The sequence below is a fragment of the Acanthochromis polyacanthus genome, chromosome 15 (assembly GCF_021347895.1).
Source record: "Acanthochromis polyacanthus isolate Apoly-LR-REF ecotype Palm Island chromosome 15, KAUST_Apoly_ChrSc, whole genome shotgun sequence".
Lineage (NCBI taxonomy): Eukaryota > Metazoa > Chordata > Actinopteri > Pomacentridae > Acanthochromis > Acanthochromis polyacanthus.
Window position 1 is genome coordinate 30528464 of NC_067127.1, and position 27529 is coordinate 30555992.

Sequence of the window (27529 nt, forward strand, 5' to 3'; positions counted from 1 at the left end):
ACTGCCCATGTGGGGCCCAATAAACATCTTTCTACTGCCCACTAGCTGCCCTTGTGGGCCCAACAAGGAAGCCCACTTTGAACCCATGCCCACCCAAAACCCAGTCAGCCCAAGTGGTGCCCACATGGACTCCAACAATATGTGTTTGCAGGGGATGTGATCAGGGCAGGACCGTGACCATACATGTAAAGTTTGATGCAGGTTGGAGCATGTACGGGACAGTTACACAGCATTTCCTGTGTCATGGCGAATTGTCAAATTCCAGGGATCGCCATTTCCACGCCGTTAGACTTTTGCGGAGCATTTTGATAACTTTTGATCACCCATGTCTGCTGTACATCCTGGCCAAATTTCAGCTCTCTCAGTGTTACCCTGTTGGAGTGTATAGCTTTTTGAAAATAGTCAAAAAAGACCCAAAAATTGTATGTACATCTGACACATAATTCAAAATGGCTGACTTCCTGTTGGATTTGGAGCATGGGTGTCAATTATAATTTTGTGTGTCTTGACCAGTTACATACGCCAACCAAATTTCATAGCTGTAGGTTACATGTACTGGTCGTAGTAAATGTTTGAAAATTTCCAGGTGGCGCTATGAAGCAACTTTGCCACAATCAGGTGAAATTCCCATCAAACATCAAATGGTCCGTGAGTCCAGATATGTGTGTTAATTTTGGTGAGTGTTTGAGCATTTTTAACCTGTCAAAAAAGTACTTTATTACGGAAACAATGCGTTACCACGGCAACAGCGTTTTATGAATCGTCAAGGTATGAACACTCGTTTGTCCAATTTTTCAGATTGATATGACAAATTATTGGGCAATGGTACATGCAAATGTAATGACAAATACTTGTTATTGCCAATAGTTGGCGCTATGACATTTTTCAAAATTTATGATTGTGGATCTTTTCAGACCCCGACTGGTGTACATCACATGAAGTTTCGTCCCAGATTGGACCTGTCATGCCCTTCAAACTCCTGTGTGCGGGCTCATCAGACTAATCACAAGTGGCTGTGCTGGAAGGACAGCTGGCATGAATGAACAATCAGCGCTGCTTAAAGCCTGGCTCTCGCCTTAGTTCCTTGCTGGATTATTGACTCATTCCACACGCCGCACCCCGTTCTTTGTTTCATCCTGCTCTGCGCTTCACACACGCCGTTGCCTGGACTCTTCCGCTCTCTCTCTGGCTTACATTGTCTGCCCCCTGCTCCCTGGACTCAGTCCCTCACATGGATTACCTGTCTGCTTCCTCTGTCTTTGTCACATCTCCACCATCAGCTCCCTCAACTCAGTCTTCCTCCCAGTCCTCTGATTTCCCCGGACAGTTGTGAGTTTTACTGATTAGTTTAGTTTTATTTATAGCGTTTTCCACGGCGTCTGGTCCGCCTTTAGTTTTGTTCAGTTTAGTTTCTCCCATTCTGTTTTCCCTGTGCCTCCTTTCTCCTCTTTCCACTCTTTAGTTTAGTTTAGATTCATTCACGGCACTTGGCGTCGCCCTTAGTTAGTTTTTCCTCATCCTGTTATTTTCTCTTGCCTATTCATTGAGCACCTTGTTTGATGTATATTTTTCTTATTAAATCATTATCAATTCACATGCCGGTCTGCATGCCTGCTTCATGCGTTCTAAAACGCCCTAGTTCATGACAGGACCTTTCGCAGCTGAGATATGAAAGTTTAATTTTTCACGAAATTCGCCATGGCCACGCCCTTCAACCTCAAGTCACCATTTTCTCTGTGAATCATCATCAACGTGTGTGGGCTTTCTGTCACCAAATTTGAGGTGAATCTGATCGATTGAGTAAGAATAGTACATCAAAGTGTAAAAAATGTGTACTTCCTGATACCACAAGGGTGGCGCTATGACTGTGAATGGACATAACCACATGGATGTGCGCAAGGGCGGAACTCTGATCATACATGTAAAGTTTTCAGGCAGATTGCCGTATGTTCATCAGTTAGACCACCACTTCCTGTTTCATGGCGAATAATCAATAATTTTGGGAGTCGCCATGACCACGCCCTTTGACTTTTGCAGAGCATTTTGATTGCTTTTCATCAGGAAGGTCTCGTGGCACAATACAACTCTGTAAATATACACATAGGGCACACAACATATCCCTTGGGGGGGTGGAGAGGTAATATTCCTACTCCACAATCCCCTCCAATTTTAATGCACCACACTACTGGGGGGTGGGTGGTTATGGGGTGGGGACGTCATTAGACGGGATGGGCCCCAGTGCAGTGTTGTGCTGTGGCCCCCCGTCTATGCCCCCACCCTGACACTTCTTCCCCCAATTTTAACGCACCACATACACTTCACATTTTGGGGCTTGCGGTGAGGCTGAGTGGGGGTTCGTTACCCTTGCTCTGCCCTTACCGACCCCCCAATCCTAAGACACCACACATACTTGTATATACACTTGGTGGTCACATTCACGGTGCAGGGCGAGTATTCACCCAGTTGGGAAACTGGTGAACTCAGTAACAGGGCAACTCACAATAGTTTTAACTGGCTGATCTCGGGGCTTCTCCCTGCCGGCCCGAGGGCCTGGGTTGTTGTGCCTCCCCTGGTGCTCCTTCCTCTCCCTCCCTCCTCCCCTCCCCTCCCTCCCTCCCTCCCTCCCTCAGGTCGCGTCTCTCTGGGCGGCCGGAGGTGGGCTGGGCTCGTCTGCCCTTTCGGTGCCGTTGCCCGGTCCCTTGGTGCTGTTTTCCGGTGAGCGGGTGGCCTCCCGGATTTGGGTGTGGAGGGGTGGCGTGGGTGTGTGGGTGGTGTGGTTGGATGGGGTGGGTGGGGTGGCTGGGCGAGGGGTGGGGGGTGGCTTGGTGGGGGGGGGGGGTGTTGGGGGTGGGTGTGGTGGGCGGCATGGTGGGGAGGGGGGTGGCGTGGGTGGGTGGCGGGGGGTGGGACGGTGGAGGGGGCGGGGGTTTGGGGTCTGGGGGGCGGGGGGGTCGGGTTGTGGGGGGGGATGGGGGGGAGGGCGGGTGTCGTGGGGGAAGTGGGGCTGTGGGCCGGTGGGCGCCGTGGGGTCCGCTATGGCCGTTCTGCTGCCCGGGCCTTGGGGCTCTGGCTGTGTCGGGGGGGGGTCGCTCCGGGCTCCTGGGCTGGGTCTCCGCTTGGTGGCTCCTGCGGGGGGCTGGGTGGACCTCCTTGGGCTGGAGGGGACAGCTCCCTCCTTTTGGTGGAGGTTTTCATGCATGCCAGACCCACCACACCGGCACCTACCAAAACTCAATAGAGTGTGTTCCTCCGGTTGCTGAGTCAGTGGAGGTTGCTGGGTTAGTGCCTGTGGATCTCACTCTGCTCTATCTATCCTTCTAAGTGGCCTCCTGACATCTTCATGATTGATCCAGTTGGGACTTTGTCGTATTAGGTGTTTTGTGAAGGGTTTTAGATTTGTAACTGGTTTTAAGGTGTGAATTAAAAAGCACAAACACATAAAATGCACCTTTTCTCTTAGAACACTGTCTATGCCTCACCTTTCTGTCTGTCTGTGTTTGTTTTATGTTTCACTTGGGTGTGCACAGCCCTCAATGGCATAATGTAGAAAACAGCTTGAAATAAACATGATAGGTTAATTTGCCATGAGGGCCGGTGATGGTCACAGTCACAAAGAAGAAAAAAAATTGCACATGAAGCTTAAGCAGTGGCACCATGAGTGGTTGGTGTCATTTTTTGAGCGGACTTGCAGACAAACAGAAAAAAAAAAAAGAAGAAAAAAAAAGGAAGGTCTGTGGCATATACTGGCCAAATTTGAGGTCTCTGGGACTTACCCCTGATGAGTTATAATCTAAAAACATTTACAGTGAATTCAAGATGGCCGACTTCCTGTTGGATTTACAGTGTGGTCACGATTGACTTTTTTGTGTGTCAAGATGTCCTATATATGCCTAGCAAATGTTGTAGCTGTAGATGAAATGCAGTGCAAGTTAGCCTAATGACTTATGACTAGCCTAATGATTTTTTAAAATTTTGTAGGGGCGCCATGGAGCCATTTTGCCACACACATGCGCAACTCCCATAAAATATCAAATTTTTCGCCAGTCCTGATGTGCATGTCAACTTTCATGCATTTTGGGGTATGATAAGGCCGTCAAAAATGCAATTTTAAATGTGACAGAAAAAAATATAATAATAAACCCAAGGGTTTCAATAGGGTCCGAGGCACCGCGGTACCTTGGACAGTCGGTGCCCTTGCACAGCCTGTCCTCGACACCGTCGGTGCTCGGACCCTAAAAATAAACCCAAGCGTTTATTATTATAATAAACCCACTGCAGCAGCTTCTCTTAATAACACAAACTAGACTGCACTGTGTTTTTAGTTATTTTATGTGCTTTACTTGTTTTTATTTGTTGTATTGTGTTTTAATGTGTGAGGGTGCTTTCAACGTTTCAGTGTGGTTTTCAAATTTTGTCTTACAGCCGTGATAAAACACGTATTTCTATTTTTACTTTGGAACAGACAATAAAATCATCTCTTCTGTGCTATCTTCCACGCAGCTCCATGATTAGCCCTCTGCCACGTGGGTTCAGTTTGTTTTTCTGGGTATGCGCGCTGATCTTGTGCATACTCCGCCCAGTTTCCGCCCCTTTTCCTCTGGTTGTTCTTCAGTCCTTCATATATCGGTTGATGTTCTACTTGCAGCTCATTTATTCCATCTTTCAGCTTCTCACAGCAGCTTCAATCGGCGGAACAACAGCAGCTTCAAGTAAGAAAATATCATTCTTTTTTCGCTTTTGTTTTTATTTTCCAGGCTGTTCGTTTGCAGATGGGCAGATATTGGAAAACTGAACCATAGCATTATGTAACGTAAAAAAAACAGCAGGAGGCGACAGTTAACAAGTTAAAAGGGAATGCAACATAAAGCATGCCGTTTAAAGCTTGTGTATTATCATTTATCTGTTATGTTTCAGGGTTAATTAGCACTATAGGTGCAAAAACTAAACTTGCAAAACTACCAGCTAAAGGGTCATTCAGTGCTGAAAATACATAGTAAGTTTTTATTGTTTTTTTATTAGTTTGCACCATTAAAGCGAATGCATAATGAAACCCGGATAGTTTAGTTATTTAAAATCACATTATTTGTTATATTTAAGGTTAAGAACATAAAGTTGCAAAACAAACCTGCAAAATTCCTCCAAAAGCAACAGCCAAAGTCAGTGTTGAAAGTACATAGTAGTGTATTATTGTTTTTTATTGTTAAATTCACACATTAAAGCTACATACATAATAAAGCAAGCAGTTTAAATTTAACGCTAATTTATCAAAAAAGTTGAAAAACTAACCTGCAAAATTCCTGCAGAACCAGTGCAGACAGAAGTAGTTTTTTTAAATTAAATTGTCATTTTGAAGTACGAATCCTTGCACATCTTTTTTCATTATAATTTCAAGCAGATTGATTGCACTTTTTTATTTGTAGCGTTTTATGTCATTTTTATGATTTTTAAATGCTTTGTTTATGATTTTCTGTATTATTAGACAAATATATTTGAATTTCTCTCCCTGAAATTGTCATCATGACTCAGCCAAACCTTAACCTTAACCCTACATGTCTGTAGGGTTAAGGTCTAAAGAGTTTACTTTCACAGAAACGATAAAGTCACTGTGTCATAAATCTTCAGGCTGGTTTGTGTGTTGAAGGTGGAGCAGGATCAGTCTGAGTGTTTAATATTTGACCTCACATCTTTCTTACTCTTTTGGCAGACATGTCAGTGAAGGTTGCCGTAGTAACAGGAAGCAACAAGGGCATCGGATTTGCCACCGTCCGAGCGCTCTGCAAGCAGTTCCAGGGGACGTTTACCTCACATCCAGAGACGTGTAGGTCGCTCACCTGGTCACACCTGTGCAGGAACATGTCACAGTGTGCATGTTCATCTTTTTGCATTTATTTTTTCACATTTTATGCTACTTTATTCAACAAATACCCTTGAAAATCTCAATTTTGTGGTTAAATGTAATATTCCACACAGAATTTTCCAGTGAAGACTTTTGCGTTATAAAACAACTCTGTTATTCTGCTTCATCAAGAGTGTGAAGTTATGTAATTAGATTTAATCGATTCATCATGACTTTTTGCCTCCTTCCAGTTTGAAACCAGTTTGAAGAGCTCAGATAAAAGTACAGAACATCAGAATCTCCAACTTCAGCTGATAATAAATCACTAAAAGTAGCTGAAAATGTGTTTTTAGGACCTTTGAAATCAAAGAGCAAAGCAGTACTAACTGAAAAACATTGCACATCTGTGTCTTATGACGATAAAATGACAGTAAATAAGAGTTTTTCCTCCTGTCTTAGTGGTCGTGGTGAGGAAGCGTGAAGTCTTTGTCCTCTGAGGGACTGATCCAAAGTTTCATCAGCTGGACATCAATGATCTGAGCAGCATCACAGCTGCAGCAGCTTTCTTCAAAGAGAAATACGGAGGAGTCGACATCCTCATCAATAACGCTGCGATCGCATTCAAAGGTGAGAATATAACACGACATTGATTAATATGAAACTCCACTGAAGCAAACACTGATGCTTAATATAAAACAGAATGTTACTCATCTCAAAGGAAATTCTTGTGTCAGAAAGACTAAACTACTACAGCTTAGATATGCAGCTTATGGCACCAATCTTGCAGTCTTATGCTACTATTCAACATTTAAGAACATACATTAGCATCAAATTGACCCGATCAATTTAACCACTGATAGTTATTGTAATTAATTTAGTGGGGTTGCCAACTATTTTTATTTAATATCTATAATGTGCATTGAGTGGTTATCTAAATTTCAACCAAACGTTACACATATGAAAAAGTCAATCAAAATTTTGCATCAGACATGATCTTGAATAATTCTATTAAGAAATATTCAATAATTCTGGAGCAGGGGTCCTTGCAACACTTTTAACACTGCAGACAGAACCATTTCGACCCGTTTCCCACAGCAAAAAAATACCACCTGGGAGCCGCAGTAATCCTTTGGCATTTAAAATCGAAGACAACACTCGCATATTATCGCCTTTTTACCTCTATGCCCTTCGTTAATTTTGATATAAGTTAATAATAAAAAATAATGCATTAAAAAATTATGTAATTTAACCGCACCTTTCTCAGTTCCCAAATTTCTGGCCACACCTCAATAAACTGATTGAACACTCCAGCAGGTAGGTAGCGCTATGAACCTAAAGTCTGTTGTTTCCAGCCGTGAAGAAGATTCACAGGATGCACTGTCAGCGCACAACAAAGTCTGAGTTGAACAGTGATTGAAGACGAGAACACTCTTAGTGTGTTGAGCAGAAAGTATTCTTTTAAAAAATCTTCCTGATGGCAGCTTGGATAAAGCGTGGTTATTTGCAACTGTGCAAACAAATAGTTTTCTGATTCACGCCAGCACTTTCAAGCCGGTGTATCCATCCCATAATAGACCCTCTTTTCGAGATGTCAAGGTGCTTGAGTTTACAAAAAGCTTTAAATTATTGAATATAATTGCTATAAATGAACTTTTGATTTTACAGTAATCTGATAAATGTAGCAGACAGATAAATATAAATGAAATTATTCTTGTTTAAGTTAACGTACATGTCTGTTCACCATTCAGTCATCAACCAAAAATTATTTAAATTGAAAAACTTTGCTGATTATGTCAGATATTGCTATTTGATGCCATTCAGTCAGATTAATTAATTACAAAGCCTCTAATTAGATTTATTTTTTTAAAACTGTGTCCTACCACTAATATTTATCTTACTGGTTAATGTCATTTTTGCTCCTGGACCTCATATGTTACGTAATGTTAGCTCGAAATCAATATTTTGTGAATGTCTATTTAACTTGTAAAATCTATTATGAGTTATCTTCAGCTAATAACTTTTCTCCAGTAAGTCGCTGCTCTATTTTCCAAAACGGACACTCCTCTGACTCTCTGACCTGCTGCCTGGATGCTGGACGTGAATCGAGCCTGTGCTCTCGCGAGTAATACGTCGTATTAACCTGACATATCAAAGAGATAGATACTGAGCAAGACAATTATCCGTAGTTTACCTTAGTTACTGACGGAGTACCCGACACAATGCAGGACGTCTGCTGTGAAGGCGGAGACGTGCGGTAGTGGGTATTTGCGACAATAAAAAACAAAGAAATGTTTGAAGGAGAGACAGCTGGTATTTAGAATGGTGCCCACCGCCCGCGCGTGCTGAATGAATGTAGAGCAAACACTGGAATCCGAAGATCAACAGGACTCCAAATGAATACACACAGGCCGGCGAGTGTCGGAGACTGACGGCTGGGACGCATATTTTGACAGACAAAAATTAAAGACGTTTTATTTTGATGTTACAAGATCACCATAATCTTCAAATTTGGAATAAATTTTTAAAATTAGCAAACTAAAATAAAAGAAATATTAATTAAATAGCCTGCTGTGATATTTCTCTTTCCAAGCTACAGGGAGCCACAACAGAAGGATGAAAGAGCCGCGGGTTGCCGACCCTGATCTAGAACAATTCAGTCATTTTGTCAGAGGAGCAATCTACATGAAAAATAAAAAATAATTTAAAATAAAAGATGAAAAATGCTGTTTGGAGCCATTTAACGCTTGCCATGTTTTGATTTCGGATGGCTTTCAGATCTGACTTAGCCAATCATTGTGCAAACGTTTCGCTGGTCGCTGATATAATTTGTCAACATAAATGAGTTGCGTATGTCCTCATGCAGTGCAACAATTGTAAAATGAGAACCTGTCTTTGGTTGAACATAATGAATACTTCCATACAAGTGATGCTGCATTTCTGTTTCTCTCCAGTTCTTTGCCGTGCTCATGTTTAGCGTGCATGTTTAACGAACTCCTGTGAATCGACGTGTTTGCACTTTTTGCATTTTTGACTATTGGGGATCAACACATCATATCGATGCTGAAACGAATATGGTGCAGCCCTGAGTGCTTTTCTTTTCTTAACAAAGCCTAGCGTTCACTACTGAACTGCTGTCAGATATTCTTCGCATTTGGAACTATAAATTAATGACAAACTTGTTCACTCTTTCTTTACAGTGGCAGATCCGACTCCATTTGCTGTGCCAGGCCGAAAGTGACCCTGAAGACGAACTTCTTCGCACCAGAGACATGTTTGACTTCAACTTCCTGCCTCTCATCAAAGCCGGAGGTACGAACACACAGATTTAATTTGTCGTCTGCTCAAATCAACACATCAGTCTGCTGGAAAAAATGATCAGACACACAAAAAATGTTGTGGATTTAGAACTTATCCAGACTCATGCAGTACACCCTGTTTCTTTTCATTATCCTTGCGATACGACCACTAGATTGGAGTAAATTTAGAAACACGCCTGTGTTGTCCAACTGCAAATCAGGACAGAAACAAGATACAAAATCCCAGAAAGTCTCTGTGAATTTGTTCAGGTATCAAACGGTTTTAAAGCTTTTAAGATTCTCAGGCAGAATCAGCATTTCTGAAGTGGAAGAAAATCTGGGCTTAAACACGATTTGCCAGTCTTTGTGTATAGCGGAGCTTTAGACATCCTGGGAGTTATTAAATGGCATTTAATAGACTTTGAAAGCACAAAGAAAAAGTTTACCTTGCCTGATTTATAAGACAACTTATCTCCAAGTGCTATATCAGGCCAACAATCTTGACTTTTCCATGACCTTATAATTCTTAAGGTGAAGGCATGGGTGGTGGCATCATCATGCTATGATTGGGAGTCTTAGCAGAAATGAGTAGACTTTGCAGAACTGAAAAAAGGATGAAAGCCTAGAAAGATAGTTGAGGAAAAGCAACAGTTTACCTTTAAATCCAACAATTACTAGAAAAAACAGACAAGAAAAGTCTGGAGTGGCTTCAGGACAAGTTTTCCAGGGTGATCCAACCAAAGTTCAAAGTGAAACCACAGAGCATTTCAGCAGAAACCAGAACTTTGACATGAACAAATGTTGTAAACTGCTCAAATCCAGATGTACAAAGTTTAAACTTTGTACATCTAAACTAAAGAAGAACCCAATAAAAGTCAAAGCTCCACCTGCTGCCCAAACAAAGAAACACTTAAACTTAACCGCTATGAATGATTTTTAAACAACAAGATGACATGGTCATCAATATCCCCCGCCACATGTGATGTCTATGAGTCTGTATCTAAAATAGTGAGAAAGGGCCATAACTCTGTTAAATATTATCGCACAGGTCTCATTTTTCAAATTTGATCAAGGTGTCCATGGTATGAAGCTACACACTAAATTGTTAGCTGTAAAATTAAACGTTCACTCACATTGTGTGCATCTCCTGGGGGCTAAGCCCCCCCTGTCCTGAGAACCTAGTGCCGCCCCTGCAGCAGTTTACAGCTTGTCAGCTGCTGTCGCTAATTATGGGCTAACCGTGAATGCTAGCACAAAAGTAACCGGATGGTGAGTGACAGGATGAGTCACTGAAGAGGTCGGTATGTTTAATGTTGCTGTAGAGTGAAAAATGACCGAGAAACGGCAGTTTTAAAATCGCTGTGTGTGAAGCAGCACGAGGCATAAATTTGCATTGAGCCTTATGGAGGGCGATTCAGGTTCCCACGTCAATTAAGGGCTGGCGCGTGATGTAACAATGTGCCAGGTGAACAATGTCGGACTCATATGAATGTAGAGAGTCTTTACTATAGTCTGTGAAAGGATTGTCCTTGTAGTATGTACCGTTTGGCCAGGATGGCGATTTAAGTTAAGAAAAAAACGGACAGATTTTGTCCCTCTCCACACTCTAGCACCAGAGGAGCACATGCTTTAAACATGGGATTTTTTGCTCAACCTAGGGGTTTTTGGAGGCTCCTGTATGGAAAACCATAAATCCCACCGTCACAATATGTACATGCCTGAAAAGAAGAGAGTTGGGGCTTTTTTTAAGACTAAAATGAAGTCTGTAGGTGAAAGTATGGCGAAGCAGTAGCGTTTGGAAAACAGTGCATGACATGGTCATCAATATCCCCCGCATGTGATGTCTGAGTCTATATCCAAAATAGAGATAAAGGGCCATAACTCTGTTAAATATTATCGCACAGGTCTCATTTTTGAACTTGATCAAGGTGTCCATGGTGTGAGGCTGCACACTAAATTTCGTAATCCTAGCTGTAATAGTTTCCGAGAAATCTGTCCCCTTCATCTCGGACGGAAACACGGACGGACGGAGGCCAAACCTACAGTATATCCCCCTTTTCCACTTCGTGGAGGCGGGGGATAAAAAACATGTTGTTACTGGCATGCAGAGCAATAAGCAAACATTTTTATATTTTAAAATTAAATCTAGAACTTTTTTGGGTTTTATGCATTTTAAGATGCTGATTATCGAGGTTTGTTGAACAGTTATGAGCTTCAGATGTCCTGTATTTGTGTTTCAGGTCGTGTTGTGAACCTCTCCAGCCTTAGCGGTTCTTCGGCTTTAAAAGACTGCAGTCCGGCTCTGCAGCAGCGATTTCGCAGTGAGGACATAACCGAGGAAGAGCTGGTGGGACTGATGCAGAGATTTGTCACTGAAACACAGAAAGGAAAACACAAGGAAGATGGCTGGCCAGAAACAGCGTATGGTGTGGTCGAAAACTGGCCTGACGGTGCGACTGAGTACATGTTAGGGTCTTAAAATGTGTTAAAATAATGGAAAAGTCAGATAAGACAGATTTATATTGATGTCTCCACTCTATAGATTTCATAAATTCTGACCCAGATGATTCTTGAATGATATATTTATAGAAATAATGATTCTAAATGTGTGTTTCTCTGCAGACTTTGTCCATGATTCTGGCTCGTCGTCTGTCCAAGGAGCGACCAAATGATGGGGTAAATCAAACTTTTATTCAAACTTTCAATAAAATGAAGAGATAGAACACAGTAGAAATACTGCTAAATTGGATTGTATATGTTTAATATGCAATTTTTGGGGGGTATTGTATCCGAAAAAGTCACATTTCCAACCTGAATTTCTAATTGTGTATGTGTTATATCCAGATCCTGCTGAACGCCTGCTGTGCAGGGTGGGTCAACACTGACATGACAGGTGACAAAGCAGCAAAGTCACCAGATGAGGGCGCCACCACTCCAGTGTATCTGGCCCTGCTGCCTCCTGGAGCCACAGAGCCTCAGGGAAAGTTTATTTCTGAAAAAGAGGTTCAGCCGTGGTGAAAATATTCAAGAAAATTCAGCGTGCAACTGTCTACGTCTCGTCTTAAGCAGCTAATTTCCACAAAACTTTAATGCAAAGTATTTTTTAGCCATGAAAAATATCGCAATATTCCTACAGAACAAGCAATGACATAATTCTCAACTAGTTTTTCTTAATTTTGGGGGTTTCAGCACTTGATTGTATTAAAACCAAAATATTATTTCAGGATATTCTACTAATTTGTGACCAACGTGTGTGTGATTGTGCATCTGTCTGCTGAGTTAAAAGAATAATAAAAAATGTGTTGTTTTCATGAAATGAATCGTCAGTTTGTATGTTACATGAAAAAATATAACTGTGCCTTAACCAGAATGCATTTTTTTGTTACAGTAAGAAGCTTTAACATTGAGATGTTACAAGTTCATGTCAGAGCTTTAAATGAACTTTAAGTCAGAAGGACTATCTTAAAATTTAGATGAACAAGTACAATTAAACATACTGCATTCCAATGTAAAATACTTTTGATAATTCACTGAGTAGAAGTATAAATGCAGCTTGTAGATGTTCTTTATTTACGACTCCGATTTCTGCCGATTGTGCACCAAAGGTTTTAAGATCTGAAACTGAATTCATACTTATTACTCTGTTACAAAGATGAAGAGAATCTGATAGAACAGAAAATACTGCATTTACAGAATCAGAATCAGAATCAGAATCACTTTATTCATCCCCGAAGGGAAATTCAGTTGTCAGGGTTCTTATCTGTTTAATTTTGAATTGAATAGCCTGACTGCTCATGGCAAGAAAGATTTCCTAAAAGTATCTGAGCCAATATTGCGATGAATCAAGATTTTTGTTTGAATTTCTGCATTTCTTTTCCATTTTAAAATATAGAAGGAAAATATAATATATGATGTGAATTTTGCTGCAGTCTGCATCAAACAAGCACGTGTCCTTACATTGTTTTTATGAAAATACAAAATAGAGAAAATTTCCAAGTAGGTCAAGACCTAAAAAAACCCCTCATCAGATAGAGACAAATATAACAGAGTATAGACTGAACTAAAAGTGTTACAATTCCCTCTCCAGTCTCTCTTGGATAATCATTCCAGATTTCAGTCTATTTATATCAAATTATTTAAGATCTGTTAAGATCTGGACTTATGTATTTCAGATGTAAGATGTGAAAATTCCCTTTCCCCCACTCCCCCTATTCTGACATATAATAAAATGTTCACAAATCAGTCTCTGTGTTTCAATTACATAAAGGTAGAAGTGGGTTTCAGCCAGCATTCAGGCTTTAGTTGAAATGTCAAAATACAGTTGGACATCATCAAAATGTGGGGGAAAAAAATCTAAATAAACTAGATTTGGTAACTCAGTGCTGCAGATTCATTTTTCTTTATATACCGCTTTATCCTCACTAGGGTCGCTGGAGCCTATCCCAGCTGACTCGGGCGAAGGCAGGGGACACCCTGGACAGGTCGCCAGTCTGACACAGGGCTACATACAGGGTGACCCAAAAGTTTGGAAACAAAGTTTAACTGCAGTGTCTATTTGAGTTGGAGGTGCATGAATTCACTCTTATTTTACCCATTTTTGTTATAGCATAATAAAATAACTTAAAAGCATAGTATTTGCCGAGTGCAATAACTCAGAAGAAAATGAATAGAACCATAAGGTCCAGGTATGCGGGAGCATAACTTCAAAATGCAGGCCATCAGTGTCAGATTTCAAAACTCTTGATGGTAAAGTATCTGACAGTTTTAATTTTTTCAAATATCCAAAAGTACTATGAGGCAACATTTACTGGCCAGTTTGGGGAACCTTCATAAGCATGAATAAAGATACATTCCAGAAGATACCAGTGTAACCAGTTGGTGGAAACGCTCACAACTTTGCATATGAAACAAACATGAACATGTCGAAATATGTTTGTTTTACACTAATCTGTAACTCTTCTGAATATATCTGTGGTACTGATTTATTGAAATAAAATTATATTATTTGGATTATAGACTTTTCATTTGTTTCCAAACTTTTGGGTCACCCTGTATACAGACAAACAATCACACTCACATTCACACCTACGGGCAATTTAGAGTAATCCGTTAACCTCAGCATATTTTTGGACTGTGGAAGGAAGCCGGAGTGCCCGGAGAAAACCCACGCATGCAGAGGGAGAACATGCAAACTCCATGCAGAAAGATCCTGGGCAAGCCGGGACTCTTGCTGCTGCAAGGCGAAAGTGCTAACCACTACGCCACTGGCTGCAGATTCAGTTGCACCTAAATTGTCTTTTAACTGCAGAATCTGAAGGTTTTCATGAACAACAACAAAAAATAGCAACTAGTAGAGTAACTTCACTGTTAGTAATGTTTTAATACATGTCAAACCACAGTTAAAGTTTTATTTGAACAAGACAAACATCAGCTAAACCTCACTTTGAGCCTTTAGTTCATAACTAAACCCTCATTTTTTCTCCTTACAGCACAAAAACACAGAATTCATAAATTTATCAACAACCTACGGATGCACACAGTCAATAAAAATACAAATAAAATACCTAAAAACTGTCCTCAGCAGTATCTGACCATGATCGCGGACTCTGTCTACAACAAAGCACAGCAGCGTCTCCACCTGCTCAGGAAGCTCAGTTCTTTTAATGTCAGCAAAGACATTTTAACCCTCCTTTACTCATCGAATCGAAAAATCACTCAAACAGCCCAGCCAACCCTGTGTGAACTGTATGGACGCTCAGAGATGAGGAAAGCCACCCTCATCACTTAAAACCCCTCACATTCCCTCCACCACTCCTTCATGCTGCTGCCATCAGGCAGACACTACAGAACCCCTCTGACCAGGAAAAACATCTACAAAAAATCTTTCATCCCCACTGCAACAGCTTCTCTTAATAACACAAACTAGACCGCACTGTGTTTTTAGTTATTTTATGTGCTTTACTCGTTTTTATTTGTTGTATTGTGTTTTTGTGTGAGGGTGCTTTCAACGTTTGAGTGTGGTTTTCAAATTTTGTCTTACAGCCGTGATAAAACACGTATTTCTATTTTTACTTGGAACAGACAATAAAATCATCTCTTCTGTGCTGTCTTCCACCACAGCTCCATGATTAGCCCTCTGACCACGTGTGTTCAGCTTGTTTTTCCGGATATGCGCGCTGATCCTGCGCATAACTCTGCCCCGCTTTCTCCCCTTTTCCTCTGGTTGTTCTTCAGTCCTTCATATATCGGTTGATGTTCTACTGAAGCTCATTTATTCCCTCTTCAGCTTCTTCACAGCAGCTTCAAGTAAGAAACATCTTTTCTTTTTCGCTTTTTGTTTTTATTTTTCAGCTGCTTCGTTTGCAGATGGCAGATATTCAAAACTGAAAATCAGCGTTATGTAACGTAAAAAAAACAGCAGGAGGCGACAGTTAACACGTTAAAGCGAAATGCAACATAAAGCAGACAGTTTAAAGGGTCCGTGCATGAAGTATAATTCGTTGTTGTTGCTCACAGTGTACAAAGAAACCACTCGTTTTCGGAGGTATTTCCTATTTCACTGACGTATGGAGTGAAAAGCAATTCTGCACAACACAGCGACCGCTTTCCCCTTATCCAAGTTGCACAATGAAAATTGAAAAAGTCGTAACTAATATGCCAGCAGTGTCCCACGCTATTGACATCGGAAGACACCCGACAGGATCAATAAAACTAGCTAGCTGTGGTGGCTAATTACCAGCCATAGTGCTAAATATTTTTTTTGGAGCGAATGTGAAATGTGGGGCCAGCGTGTTATTTTTATGCTTAACCACAAGGTGGGGCATCATCATTAATACCCAATAAGAGGGCAGGTGATCAGCAGCAGATATTTAGCTGGGGAAGCAAATAGTATGCTGGTCATGTCAAAGTGTCATTGCCGCACTGAAAAATCCCGGCTGGTGAATGTGTGACTTGAAATCCCCCCGAAGAAGAGACGAGCAACACGCCGGACCTGATGCTTTTAAAGCAATTCTGCAACTCTGATGTGTTTAAACTGGAGTCTGCACTGCAAACAACAACATGAAAAACAATAAAAATCCTTTTAATAAAAAAAAAAAAAAATATATATATATATATATATATATATATATATATATATGCCAAGAAGGTCAGGAAAAATACAATAGAATAGTGTTTGGGGGCAAAAAAACTTCACTGTTATTTTGCGGATTGTTCCTGTTTTGTTAAATTATACAAAACTTTTCACAAAGAATTTGCTTTTTTGTTGTTGTTTTGGGCTTTGTTTTGCAGATTTTCCTATTTTTTGTAGTTTTTAAATTAAATATTGTACATAAAAATTACTAGAAAAAAATCTTAAAACACTAACATTCCATAACTATTAAAAGAAATTAACTGTTATATTACAGATTTTACATCTAGTGCTCAATTTTACAATGTTAAAGGGATAGTTCGGGATTTTTGACATGAATCTTTATGGCATCCCCGTCAGCAGTGTTGTTCATTCACACAGACTTACTGCCGACAGCATCCGGTGAGCAGAGATCCTGTCCGGTTTTGGTCCAGATGAAGGTAGTCCGGCAAGTTTGCTGGTGTCACGAAAATAAAGCGTTTTCTTCTCAAACCAATATGTGTTCGAAAGAGTGATATATTTGCATTACAAAACCGTTGTCCACGAAAAAGTCAGACCTCGTAAACGCTTGGCACCATTTTCTCTCCCTTCATATCACTCCGCGCTGCCTCCAGCTGGCAGCCGCGCAGGTTTCACTTTGTTTGCTGCTGGTAAAGTTAACAACATGTCTGACTACGACAGCGACGATGAATATATTGACTTCAGCATTCAGCCAAGGGGATATCTTTATGAACCCGAATATACTGAAGCCGAAATTCACCAGATGGAGTTAGAACGGGCAGAAAGAGAGAGAGAGAGAGAGAGAGAGAGAGAGGGTGGACAGAGCAGTGGAACAAGTTGAAGTTGGAGCCACAGCTGGAGCCGTGAGACACCGGGTGACTGATAAATGGTGGTGTACTTGTTTCAAGTGCGAAATAATGCCGACAGAGGTGGAGTCCTATTGCTGCCACGAATGGGATCTCATCATGCCACAGATGCAAGACCTTTCAATTGATGAGGAGGCCAGCTTGCCAGCTCCTGTCTGCATCACACATCATAATGACTTCCCTGTACTCCTGAATGAGGGTGTGTTGCAGACCTTTTTCCACATTCCTAAAATAAACTGGAAGAAGCGTCCCAGGCCAGCTGGACCCGACGGTCAGTTGTCTTCAGAGTAAGTGTTGCCTCTTCAGTTTTTTGGTTGAATTGTATAACTTTATAAAGTACAAGTGTTCCACTTCTCTGTCCTCTCTCTCTCTCTCTCTCTCTCTCTCTCTCTCTCTCTGCCCGTTCTAACTCCATCTGGTGAATTTCGGCTTCAGTATATTCGGGTTCATAAAGATATCCCCTTGGCTGAATGCTGAAGTCAATATATTCATCGTCGCTGTCGTAGTCAGACATGTTGTTAACTTTACCAGCAGTAAACAAAGTGAAACCTGCGCGGCTGCCAGCTGGAGGCAGCGCGGAGTGATATGAAGGGAGAGAAAATGGTGCCAAGCGTTTACGAGGTCTGACTTTTTCGTGGACAACGGTTTTGTAATGCAAATATATCACTCTTTCGAACACATATTGGTTTGAGAAGAAAACGCTTTATTTTCGTGACACCAGCAAACTTGCCGGACTACCTTCGTCTGGACCAAAACCGGACAGGATCTCTGCTCACCGGACGCTGTCGGCAGTAAGTCTGAGTGAATGAACAACACTGCTGACGGGGATGCCATAAAGATTCATGTCAAAAATCCTGAACTATCCCTTTAAAGAAAGAAAGAAAGACTGTTAAACACAGTTAAAAGGCAGTGAATGGTGTGAGAAAAAAATATGTAAAAAAACAGTGGAATATAGTAATTTTCAGAAAACTGTTAATATAAAAAATATAAACTAAATCTAAAAATTTAAATACAAAATACAATTTATTCTTTTAAGTGTATTTGTTGAACAGGTTGCTGGTTTAGTATTTTTTTGTTGTTTAACAGATTTTCCCAGTTAAATTGCACAATGTTATAAAGCAGCATAAAATCAATAAAAATCTCTCTCTCTATATATATATACATGTCACCTCTCAATAGAAATTAACATTTGTACCTTTGCATCATGCTAATTTACAGATGTATAATTCTAAGACTGTTGCCTCAATTTATCTGTCTAATTCATTTTTAGGTTTTTGAGTGCTTAATTCAGTTTATTATGTCGAGTTTTTATATTCAGACAATTAAAAACACAATGAAACATGAAGTTGAATGAACTCCCTCCAGAAATTTCACAAAACTCATTAAATTTATGATAAGCTAATATGTGCGCAGTTATTGAGAGTTAAAACTAACCAGAGACTGTTCTTGATAGGAGTTTGAAGAAAAGCAGCATGATGGAAATTTTCTGTGTTTCTAACACATGTTAAATCAAGTCATGCTTGTTACTTTCCATGATAATGGCTTTTAAATTCTAACCATGACAAAGGTTTGTATTGAATTTAGTCCTTAAAACCACACATTTACTCAATAGTTGCCACCTTAGAGATTGCCTTCTGTTGTCTTCTTACTCTATAAAAGAACTCTGTAGAATAAACGCTCCATGCTGCTACAATGACACTTTGACATGACCAGCATACTATTTGCTTCCCCAGCTAAATATCTGCTGCTGATCACCTGCCCTCTTATTGGGTATTAATGATGATGCCCCACCTTGTGGTTAAGCATAAAAATAACACGCTGGCCCCACATTTCACATTCGCTCCAAAAAAAATATTTAGCACTATGGCTGGTAATTAGCCACCACAGCTAGCTAGTTTTATTGATCCTGTCGGGTGTCTTCCGATGTCAATAGCGTGGGACACTGCTGGCATATTAGTTACGACTTATGTTAATTATGTAGGATATTGCTGTGCTTTTTAATTTCTTCTCCTTAAACTACACCGTCTCATACTCAGCATTCGAAATGCCATGCTTTTACTTTGAAGGCTCTGGACTTCCTTTTTTCAATTTTCATTGTCCAACTTGGATAAGGGGAAAGCGGTCGCTGTGTTGTGCAGAATTGCTTTTCACTCCATACGTCAGTGAAATAGAAAATACCCCTGAAAACGAGTGTTTTCTTTGTACAGTGTGAGCAACAACAACGAATTATACTTCATGCACGGACCTTAAAGCTTTGTATTATCATTTAACTGCTATGTCTTAGTTTAATTTAACACTATAGTTGCAAAACTAACCTGCAAAACCAGCAGTATGAGGTCAGAACAGTGCTGAAAATACGTAGTAATTGTATTTTTTAAATTGTTTTTATTATTGAGTTTACACATTAAAGCTAAATGCATAATGAACCCGGTAGTTTAGCTACTGAAATCACATTTATTTGTTATAATTAAGGTTAATGTAACATAAAAATTGCAAAACAAACCTGCAAAATTCCTCCAAAACCAACAGCCAAAGTCAGTGTTGAAATTACATAGTAGTTTATTATTGTTTTTTTATTGTTAAATTCACACATTAAAGCTACATACAGGGTGTCCCAAAAGTTTGGAAACAAATGTAAAGTCTATAATCCAAATAATATAATGTTATTTCAATAAATCAGTACCACAGATATATTCAGAAGAGTAACAGATTAGTGTAAAACAAACATATTTCGACATGTTCATGTTTGTTTATCTTCTGGAATGTATCTTCATTCATGCTTATGAAGGTTCCTCAAACTGGCCAGTAAATGTTGCCTCAGTACTTTTGGATGTTTAAAAAAATTAAAACTGTCAGATACTTTACCATCAAGAGTTTTGAAATCTGACACTGATGGCCTGCATTTTGAAGTTATGCTCCAGCATACCTGGGCCTTATGGTTCTATTCATTTTCTTCCGAGTTATTGCATTCGGCAAATACTATGTTTTTAAGTTATTTTATTATGCTATAACAAAAATGGGTAAAATAAGAGTGAATTCATGCACCCCCAACTCAAATAGACACTGCAGTTAAACTTTGTTTCCAAACTTTTGGGTCACCCTGTACGTAATAAAGCAGGCAGTTTAAATTAAACGTTAATTTCTGAAAAAAAAATTGCAAAACTGACCTGCAAAACCAGTGCAGACAGTCATTGCAGTTTATTGTTTTTAATGATTAAATTATCATTTTAAAGTACAAATCCTTGCACATCTTGTGTTTTGATTATAATTCCAAGCGATTTAGTGCATTTTTTAATTATTTTTTGTCACAAAATTTTTATGATTTTCACATGGTTTGTTTATGATTTTCTGTATTATTAGACAAATATATTTGAATTTCTCTCCCTGAAATTGTCATCATGACTCAGCCAAACCTTAACCTTAACCCTACATATCTGTAGGGTTAAGGTCTAAAGAGTTTACTTTCACAGAAACGATAAAGTCACTGTGTCATAAGTCTTAAGGCTGGTTTGTGTGTTTAAGGTGGAGCAGGATCAGTCTGAGTGTTTAATATTTGACCTCACACCTTTCTTACTCTTTTGGCAGACATGTCAGTGAAGGTTGCCGTAGTAACAGGAAGCAACAAGGGCATCGGATTGGCCATCGTCCGAGCACTCTGCAAGCAGTTCCAGGGTGACGTTTACCTCACATCCAGAGACGTGTAGGTCGCTCACCTGGTCACACCTGCACAGGAACATGTCACAGTGTGCATGAGTTCATCTTTCTGCACTTCTTTCACATTTTGTGCTATTTTATGTAACACATACCCTTGAAAACCAATACCAAACCTATATCAATTTTATGGTTAAATGTAATATTCCAGACAAGTTTTTCCAGTTAAGAGCTTAGCTTTAAAAAAACAACTCTGCTGATCCACTTCATCAAGAATGTGAAGCTGTTAGGTAATTAGATTTAATCGATTCATCATGACTTTTTGTCTCCTTCCAGTTTGAAACCTGTTTGAAGAGCTCAGATAAAAGTACAGAACATCAGAATCTCCTACTTTGGCTGATAATAAATCACTAAAAGTAGCTGAAAATGTGTTTTAGGACCTTTAAAATCAAAGAGCAAAGCAGAACTAACAGAAAAACATTGCACATCTGTGTCTTATGACGATAAAATGACAGTAAATAAGAGTTTTTCCTCCTGTCTTAGTGGTCGTGGTGAGGAAGCCGTGAAGTCTTTGTCCTCTGAGGGACTCAGTCCAAAGTTTCATCAGCTGGACATCAATGATCTGAGCAGCATCACAGCTGCAGCAGCTTTCTTCAAAGAGAAATACGGAGGAGTCGACATCCTCATCAATAACGCTGCGATCGCATTCAAAGGTGAGAATAAAACGAGACACTGATGAATACGGAACTCCACTGAAGCCGCAAACACTGATGCTTAATGTAAAACAGAACTTTACTAATCTCAAAGGAAATTCTTGTGGCAGAAAGACTAAACTACTACAGCTTAGATATGCAGCTTAAATGCTGCAGTCTTATGCTGCTATTAACATTTAAAACACACATTAGCATAATTTGACCCATCATTACCACTATTTGTCATATTTTTAATAGGGCTGCACTGTTTTTATTTACATCAAAATGTGTTTAAGTGTTATCTAATCCCGGAATTTAATAACTACATGAGCTGGAGAATATACGTGCACTGGTGCTGCAAAATATTGAAAAAACCCCCCGATGCATTAATATGAGAAAAATACACAAATTTGCACCTGATGACTTGAATAACTCGATTAGGAAATAATTAATCATTTTAGAACAATTAAGGTTGTTTTATAAGGAGGGCATCTGCATTGAAAATCAAAAATAATTTAAAATAAAAGATGAAAATTGCTGTGTGGAGCCATTTAACACTTGCACTTTTTTGATTTTGGATGGCATTCAGATCCAACTTTGCACTCATTTTGCAAGCTTTGTATGGTGGTGATATAAATTGTTTAAAAAACGAATTGCATTATCTCATGCAATGGCAATTGTAATGTAATGTAATGTAATTGCCAAATAAAGACCTTTTTTTGTTGAACATAATGAAGTATTTCCATTCAAGTGATGCTGCATTTCTGTTTGTCTCCAGTTCTTGACTTATTTTGTTGTGCTCATGTGAAGCTTGTATGTTAACAAAATCTTGTGAATGGAGTTTTTTTTAAAAAAAATGTATCTAAGAAGCCTTAAATTCCAGTTAATTGTGTTCTTCTCTTATCAACATTACATTTTTTACAGTTGGGCATCCACACGTCACGTCATATCGATGCTGAAACGAATATGGTGCAGCCCTGAGTGCTTTTCTTTTCCCAAGACAAGCCTAGCATTCATTACTGAACTACTGTCAGATATTCTTCCCATTTGGAACTATAAATTAATGACAACTTGTTCACTCTTTCTTTACAGTGGCAGATCAGACTCCGTTTGCTGTCCAGGCCGAAGTGACCCTGAAGACAAACTTCTTCGCCACCAGAGACATGTTGACTCACTTCCTGCCTCTCATCAAAGCTGGAGGTATGAACACACAGATTTAGTTTGCTGTCTGCTCAAGTCAACACTTCAGTGTCCTGGAAAAAATGATCAAACTACACATAAAATGTTGTGGATTTAGAACTTATCCAGACTCATGCAGTACACCCTGTTTCTTTTCATTATCCTTGCGATACGACGACTTGATTGGAGTAAATTTAGAAACACGCCTGTGTTGTCAAACAACAAATAAGGACGACAACCATGATACAAAATCCAAGAAAGTCTCTGTGAATTTGTTCAGTTATCACACAGTGGGCTGCTCGGCTTATTTTTTGGAAAAAATGTAATATCTTGGCTAAAAATCATCCCCTGGTAGTGATTGAGGGCTCATTTCAACCGCAATATACTTGGGAATACATCTAAAAAGATATCTTTAAATTATATTAAAAAGTTAAGGCTGCAGGGAGATTTTTCTAGACATAAGTGTAGGGTTCCACCGATGGAATTTGGTGATTAAATGTAAATTTGAAAGGCGAGACATGATATTGCCTTCAAATGTTTTATTAACTAATTCTATGCAGAGTAAATGACTACTTTAAAAAAAACATAACAGTGAAACATGAAGTTAGTTATCCTCCATAGGCCTATCATAACACAGGACATAAAGGCTTTTCTCTGAACTTAACCATGTAACCTAATGAATTATTCACAAAGATATTACTTAAACTACATAATGTCACGTTCATTGGGTGTTTATCTGTTGGGAAATTTCCTACAGCTAATACTTACTATGAACAGAATACCATCTTTTACTATGATCCATGCAGTACAAGTAAAGATAAGTGCATTTTGGTTCTCGAAACCAAAACTAGTTCTGCAAGCTATTTCACTGCTCTATGTAGTTTTGTTTTAATGAGAAATACAAAAATGTGAATCCTTAAAAGGAAAAATTGTGACAAAAAACTGGAAAAATCTACCAAATTTCAAGAATTTTTAATGAAATCTGCCCTAAATTGATGCCTTAAACGACCATTTTCAAAATTTGAAGGCAGTTGTTACACTTAGAGACATCTAGAAGTCTTTTTATACTGCAAAGTATGTGTATATTAGAAGTACTACTTACAATTTCGATACATACGTGTTAACATCAATCGCCCAAGGTCCACACAGGGGAACTTAGACCTTCTTCAGTAAAATTTGATCTGTGAGAGTTGCCATAAGCCAGATTTTCTGACACTTGTATTTTTTAACACCTGACATCCTATTCTTTCAGGAAGTATATACTTTCCCATATCTGGCTTATGGCAAGTGAAAATATTCTGGGTGGTACATGAAAATAGTCTCAGAAAAAAGAGTGAAAATTTACTATATTTTTTTCAAACTTTGCAGAAATCTTCTAAATTTAAGCAATTAAGAAAATTTGGAGCAGGTAAACCTGAATATTGTTAAAATCTCAGGTAAAAATTATTAATTTCTCAAAAAGAAATAGAATGAAAAGCTCAATTGGACGCCTGTGGAATGTGTCATTTCCTGAGATTCAAACTGGCCTAACTTTTTAAAGAATAGATCGTTTGACTTGATTTTTTTTTTGTTGAACTGGATTTTTATTCTACTATAAGAAAAACAAAAATAAAAGCAATTTGGAGGGGGTCAAATTTTCTAGATTTCCAGGTCCCAGCCCACTGTGTATCAGACTCTTTTTAATGATTTTAGGGCTCTCAGGCAGAATCGGCATTGCTGAAATGGAAGAAATCTTTGCTGAACATGATCGCCAGTCTTTATTATAACAAAGCTTTAGACATCCTGGCATTTAGGAGACTCTGAAAGCACAAAGAAAAAGTTTATCTTGCCTGAATATAAGACAACTTATCTCCAAGTGCTATATCAGGCCAACAATGTTTACTTTCCATGACCTGCTAATTCTTAAGGTGAAGCATGGTGGAGGCATCATCATTCTGTGATTGGGAATCTTAGCAGAAATGGGTAGACTTTACAGAACTGAAAAAAGGTTGAATACTAGAAAGATACTTGAAGAACAACAACAGTTTACCTTTAAATACAACAATTACCCAAAGCAAACAGACAAGAAAAGTCTGGAGTGGCTTCAGGACAAGTCTTCTGGGGTGGTCCAACCAAAGTCAAAGTGAAGCCACAGAGCATGTCAGCAGAAACCAGAACTATGGCAATTAGCAAATGCAGTAAACTGCTCAAATCCAGATGTACAAAGTTTACAGAAACTAAAAAAGAAGAACCCAATAAAAGTCAAACCTCCACCTGCTGCCAAAGAAATACGAGAACTTAACCTTTACGAATGATTTTTAAACAAGAAACATATTTTTACTGCAGTGTGTAGCAATAAGCAAACATTTTATACATTTTAAAATGAAATCTATAACATTATAATGTGTGCACTTTCTGAATCCATTGTATCTGATCACAACTTTTTTGGTTTTTGTGCATTTAAGATGATGATTATTGAGGTTTGTTGAGCAGCTTCAGACGTCCTGTATTTTGTGTTTCAGGTCGTGTTGTGAACGTCTCCAGCTTCGTCGGTGTTCGTACTTTGAACAACTGCAGTCCGGCTCTGCAGCAGCGATTTCGCAGTGAGGACATAACAGAAGAAGAGCTGGTGGGACTGATGCAGAGATTCGTTGCCAAGACCAAGAAAGGAGAACACAAGGACGACGGCTGGCCAGAAACAGCGTATGGAGTTTCGAAAACCGGCCTGACGGTACGACTGAGTACACCCTAATTGCTCCTGATGGGTCGTGGTTAGCGCTTTGCATAGCAGCTTCCGCCATTAGTGTGTGAATGTGTGTGTGAATGGGTGAATGTGATGCATCATGTAAAGCGCTTTGGGTACCTTGCAGGTATAGTAAAAGCACTATATAAATACGGACCATTTACATGTTAGGGTCTTAAAATTTGTAAATATAAAGGAAAAGTCAGAAAAGATAGATTTGTATTGATATCTAGACCCTGAAGATTTCATAAATTCTGTCCCAAATGATTCTCGAATGCCATATTTATAAAAATAGTGATTCTAAATGTGTGTTTCTCTGCAGACTTTGTCCATGATTCAGGCTCGTCGTCTGTCCAAGGAGCGACCAAATGATGGGGTAAATCACATTTTTATTAAAATTTTAAATAGACTGAAGAGATAAAATGCAGTAGAAATACTGTTAAATGCATTTTTGGGGGTGTTGTATCCAATTGTGTAATCAATATAACCAACATCAGATATGCAGACGACACAGCGTTGCTTGCCAACAATATCCAGTCACTGCAGGCAGTGATAGACTCTCTATGCGCCACATGTAAAACTTATGGGATGGAGTTAAATGCCAAAAAAAAAGACAATGTGTGTAAGCAAGACAACACCAGAGAATTTTGTAATCAGTGCAGAAGGTAGCAATATAGAGCAAGTCCTTGAATACCAGTTGCTTGGAACAGCAATAACAGGAGATGGGAAAGCGGATGAAGAATTTAAGAGAAGAATTAGAAATGCTAAGACCAAGTGTTGGGAATGCAAAGACTTCCTTTCCATTCCCAAATGCAAAGAAAGCAGGACACAAACCCGAGTCTGCAGGACATCAACATCCCTGTTCCTGAGAAGCAGGATACAGGTTTGAGAGTACAACCTGAACCAAACCCTGTACGACCTGCAGCAGAAAAGATGATCCAGGGGCAAAGGCCATTAGTCATGTGGCCTTAATCGTGCGACAAGACAGTGCGGAAGGAGTTCAACACTGATCTCTGCAAAATCTTACCCCCAATTTCCACATGACACGAAAGCGCAGCGCCGTGCCGCGCTCTTGAATTGTACTGCGCAGCACTTAGAACCCATTCTCTTCTATCAGACAATTTTCACTGCACGCGCTGCGGAATGCCAGCGCCACGTCCCTGAAGTGCCAGCGCGCCACTGCGCTGGAGATTCGCTTCAGGTGTATTTTCTGCACCGCCGCTTTAAAACCTCGTAAATTCACTGTCGTTGAGAAAGCTCCAGACTGGAAGTTATACCGAAACTTTCAAAATAAAACACAATGTACGACCTCTCGGACGTAAATTTTTTCCTATATGTTGTTATTACGTCACCTCCAGAGGCACGAGCATCAGGTCAACAGGGTCCCAGGCAAAACACGACGCCATGGACGAAGAGAAGCTGATCACTGAAGTGGAATTTGAGATCAAAACATAAATAATGTACTCACCCATGCTAGAGGTACTATAAATCACAAAGCAATGTGGCTGGGACAAGCAGAGCGACCTTGTAGAAGTGAAATGAGGTGTGGTTTATTTATTTTCTGTTTATATCGTGTGTCGTTATCGTGTGATATCGCTATTCACAAGAGAGCCTCTCCGAGGAGCGGCCCTCCCCCTCCGGATGGTGCGCCGCTGCGCTTCCAGTGTGCTTTGACTTTCGGAGCAAGACGGTTGTTCTCAAAGGAGAAGAGTGGAAATCTCTAGTGTCGAAGGTCACCCTGGAGGAATACCTGAAAAAGGCTTGCAATTGACGACTGATACCATGAAGAGGTGATGCTTCCACCCGACATGCCACCACTCAATCCATCAGTGCACCAACTTGACGTCTGCCCACCCAGGTGGATCGATGTAGAGAAAACAAGGGCCACATCAGCACGGGGTACCATACAGGCTCTACAAAACGCACCAGAGGTTCTACAATTCCTCTGGAAGCTGATGAGAGTTGTGTGGGGAAAAAAAGAGATCCCAAAAGCCGAGCGAAGAGTTGGAGTGATGCTTATTCCGAAGGAAAAGGATTTTTCAGAGATTGGCCAGATCAGTCTTCTTAACATCCAAGGAAAAATCCTCTTTAGCGTGGTCGCTCACAGGCTGGCAGGACATGGGACAATGAAACAAGCTGATTGACATGTCAATCCAGA

The 27529-nt window shown here is 39.8% G+C and overlaps 2 protein-coding genes and 1 pseudogene across 5 annotated transcripts in view; all 3 read left to right on the top strand.

Moving 5' to 3' along the window:
• Positions 1-27529, top strand: part of LOC127537403 (carbonyl reductase [NADPH] 1-like) — a 94810-nt gene that overhangs the window by 62890 nt on the left and 4391 nt on the right. For 2 of the 4 annotated variants that reach the window (XM_051959671.1, XM_051959669.1), the window contains exons 2-6: positions 20713-20827; positions 21322-21491; positions 22563-22670; positions 25151-25359; positions 25694-25747. In XM_051959671.1, the coding sequence (XP_051815631.1) occupies positions 20715-20827; positions 21322-21491; positions 22563-22670; positions 25151-25359; positions 25694-25747 (654 nt within the window). In that variant the 5' untranslated portion in view covers positions 20713-20714. Of the gene's footprint in view, positions 1-4702; positions 4710-15311; positions 15439-20712; positions 20828-21321; positions 21492-22562; positions 22671-25150; positions 25360-25693; positions 25748-27529 lie in introns of those variants that run through there. The other 2 variants (XM_051959670.1, XM_051959668.1) reach the window with 2 other exon arrangements.
• Positions 5692-12465, top strand: LOC127537405 (carbonyl reductase [NADPH] 1-like; annotated as a pseudogene).
• The window catches only part of LOC127537404 (carbonyl reductase [NADPH] 1-like), a 34349-nt gene continuing 22139 nt past the window's right edge, over positions 15320-27529 (top strand). Inside the window, exon 1 of the mRNA XM_051959674.1 lies at positions 15320-15438. The gene's annotated coding sequence lies outside the window, so the exon portion shown is untranslated. The remainder of the gene's footprint in view (positions 15439-27529) is intronic.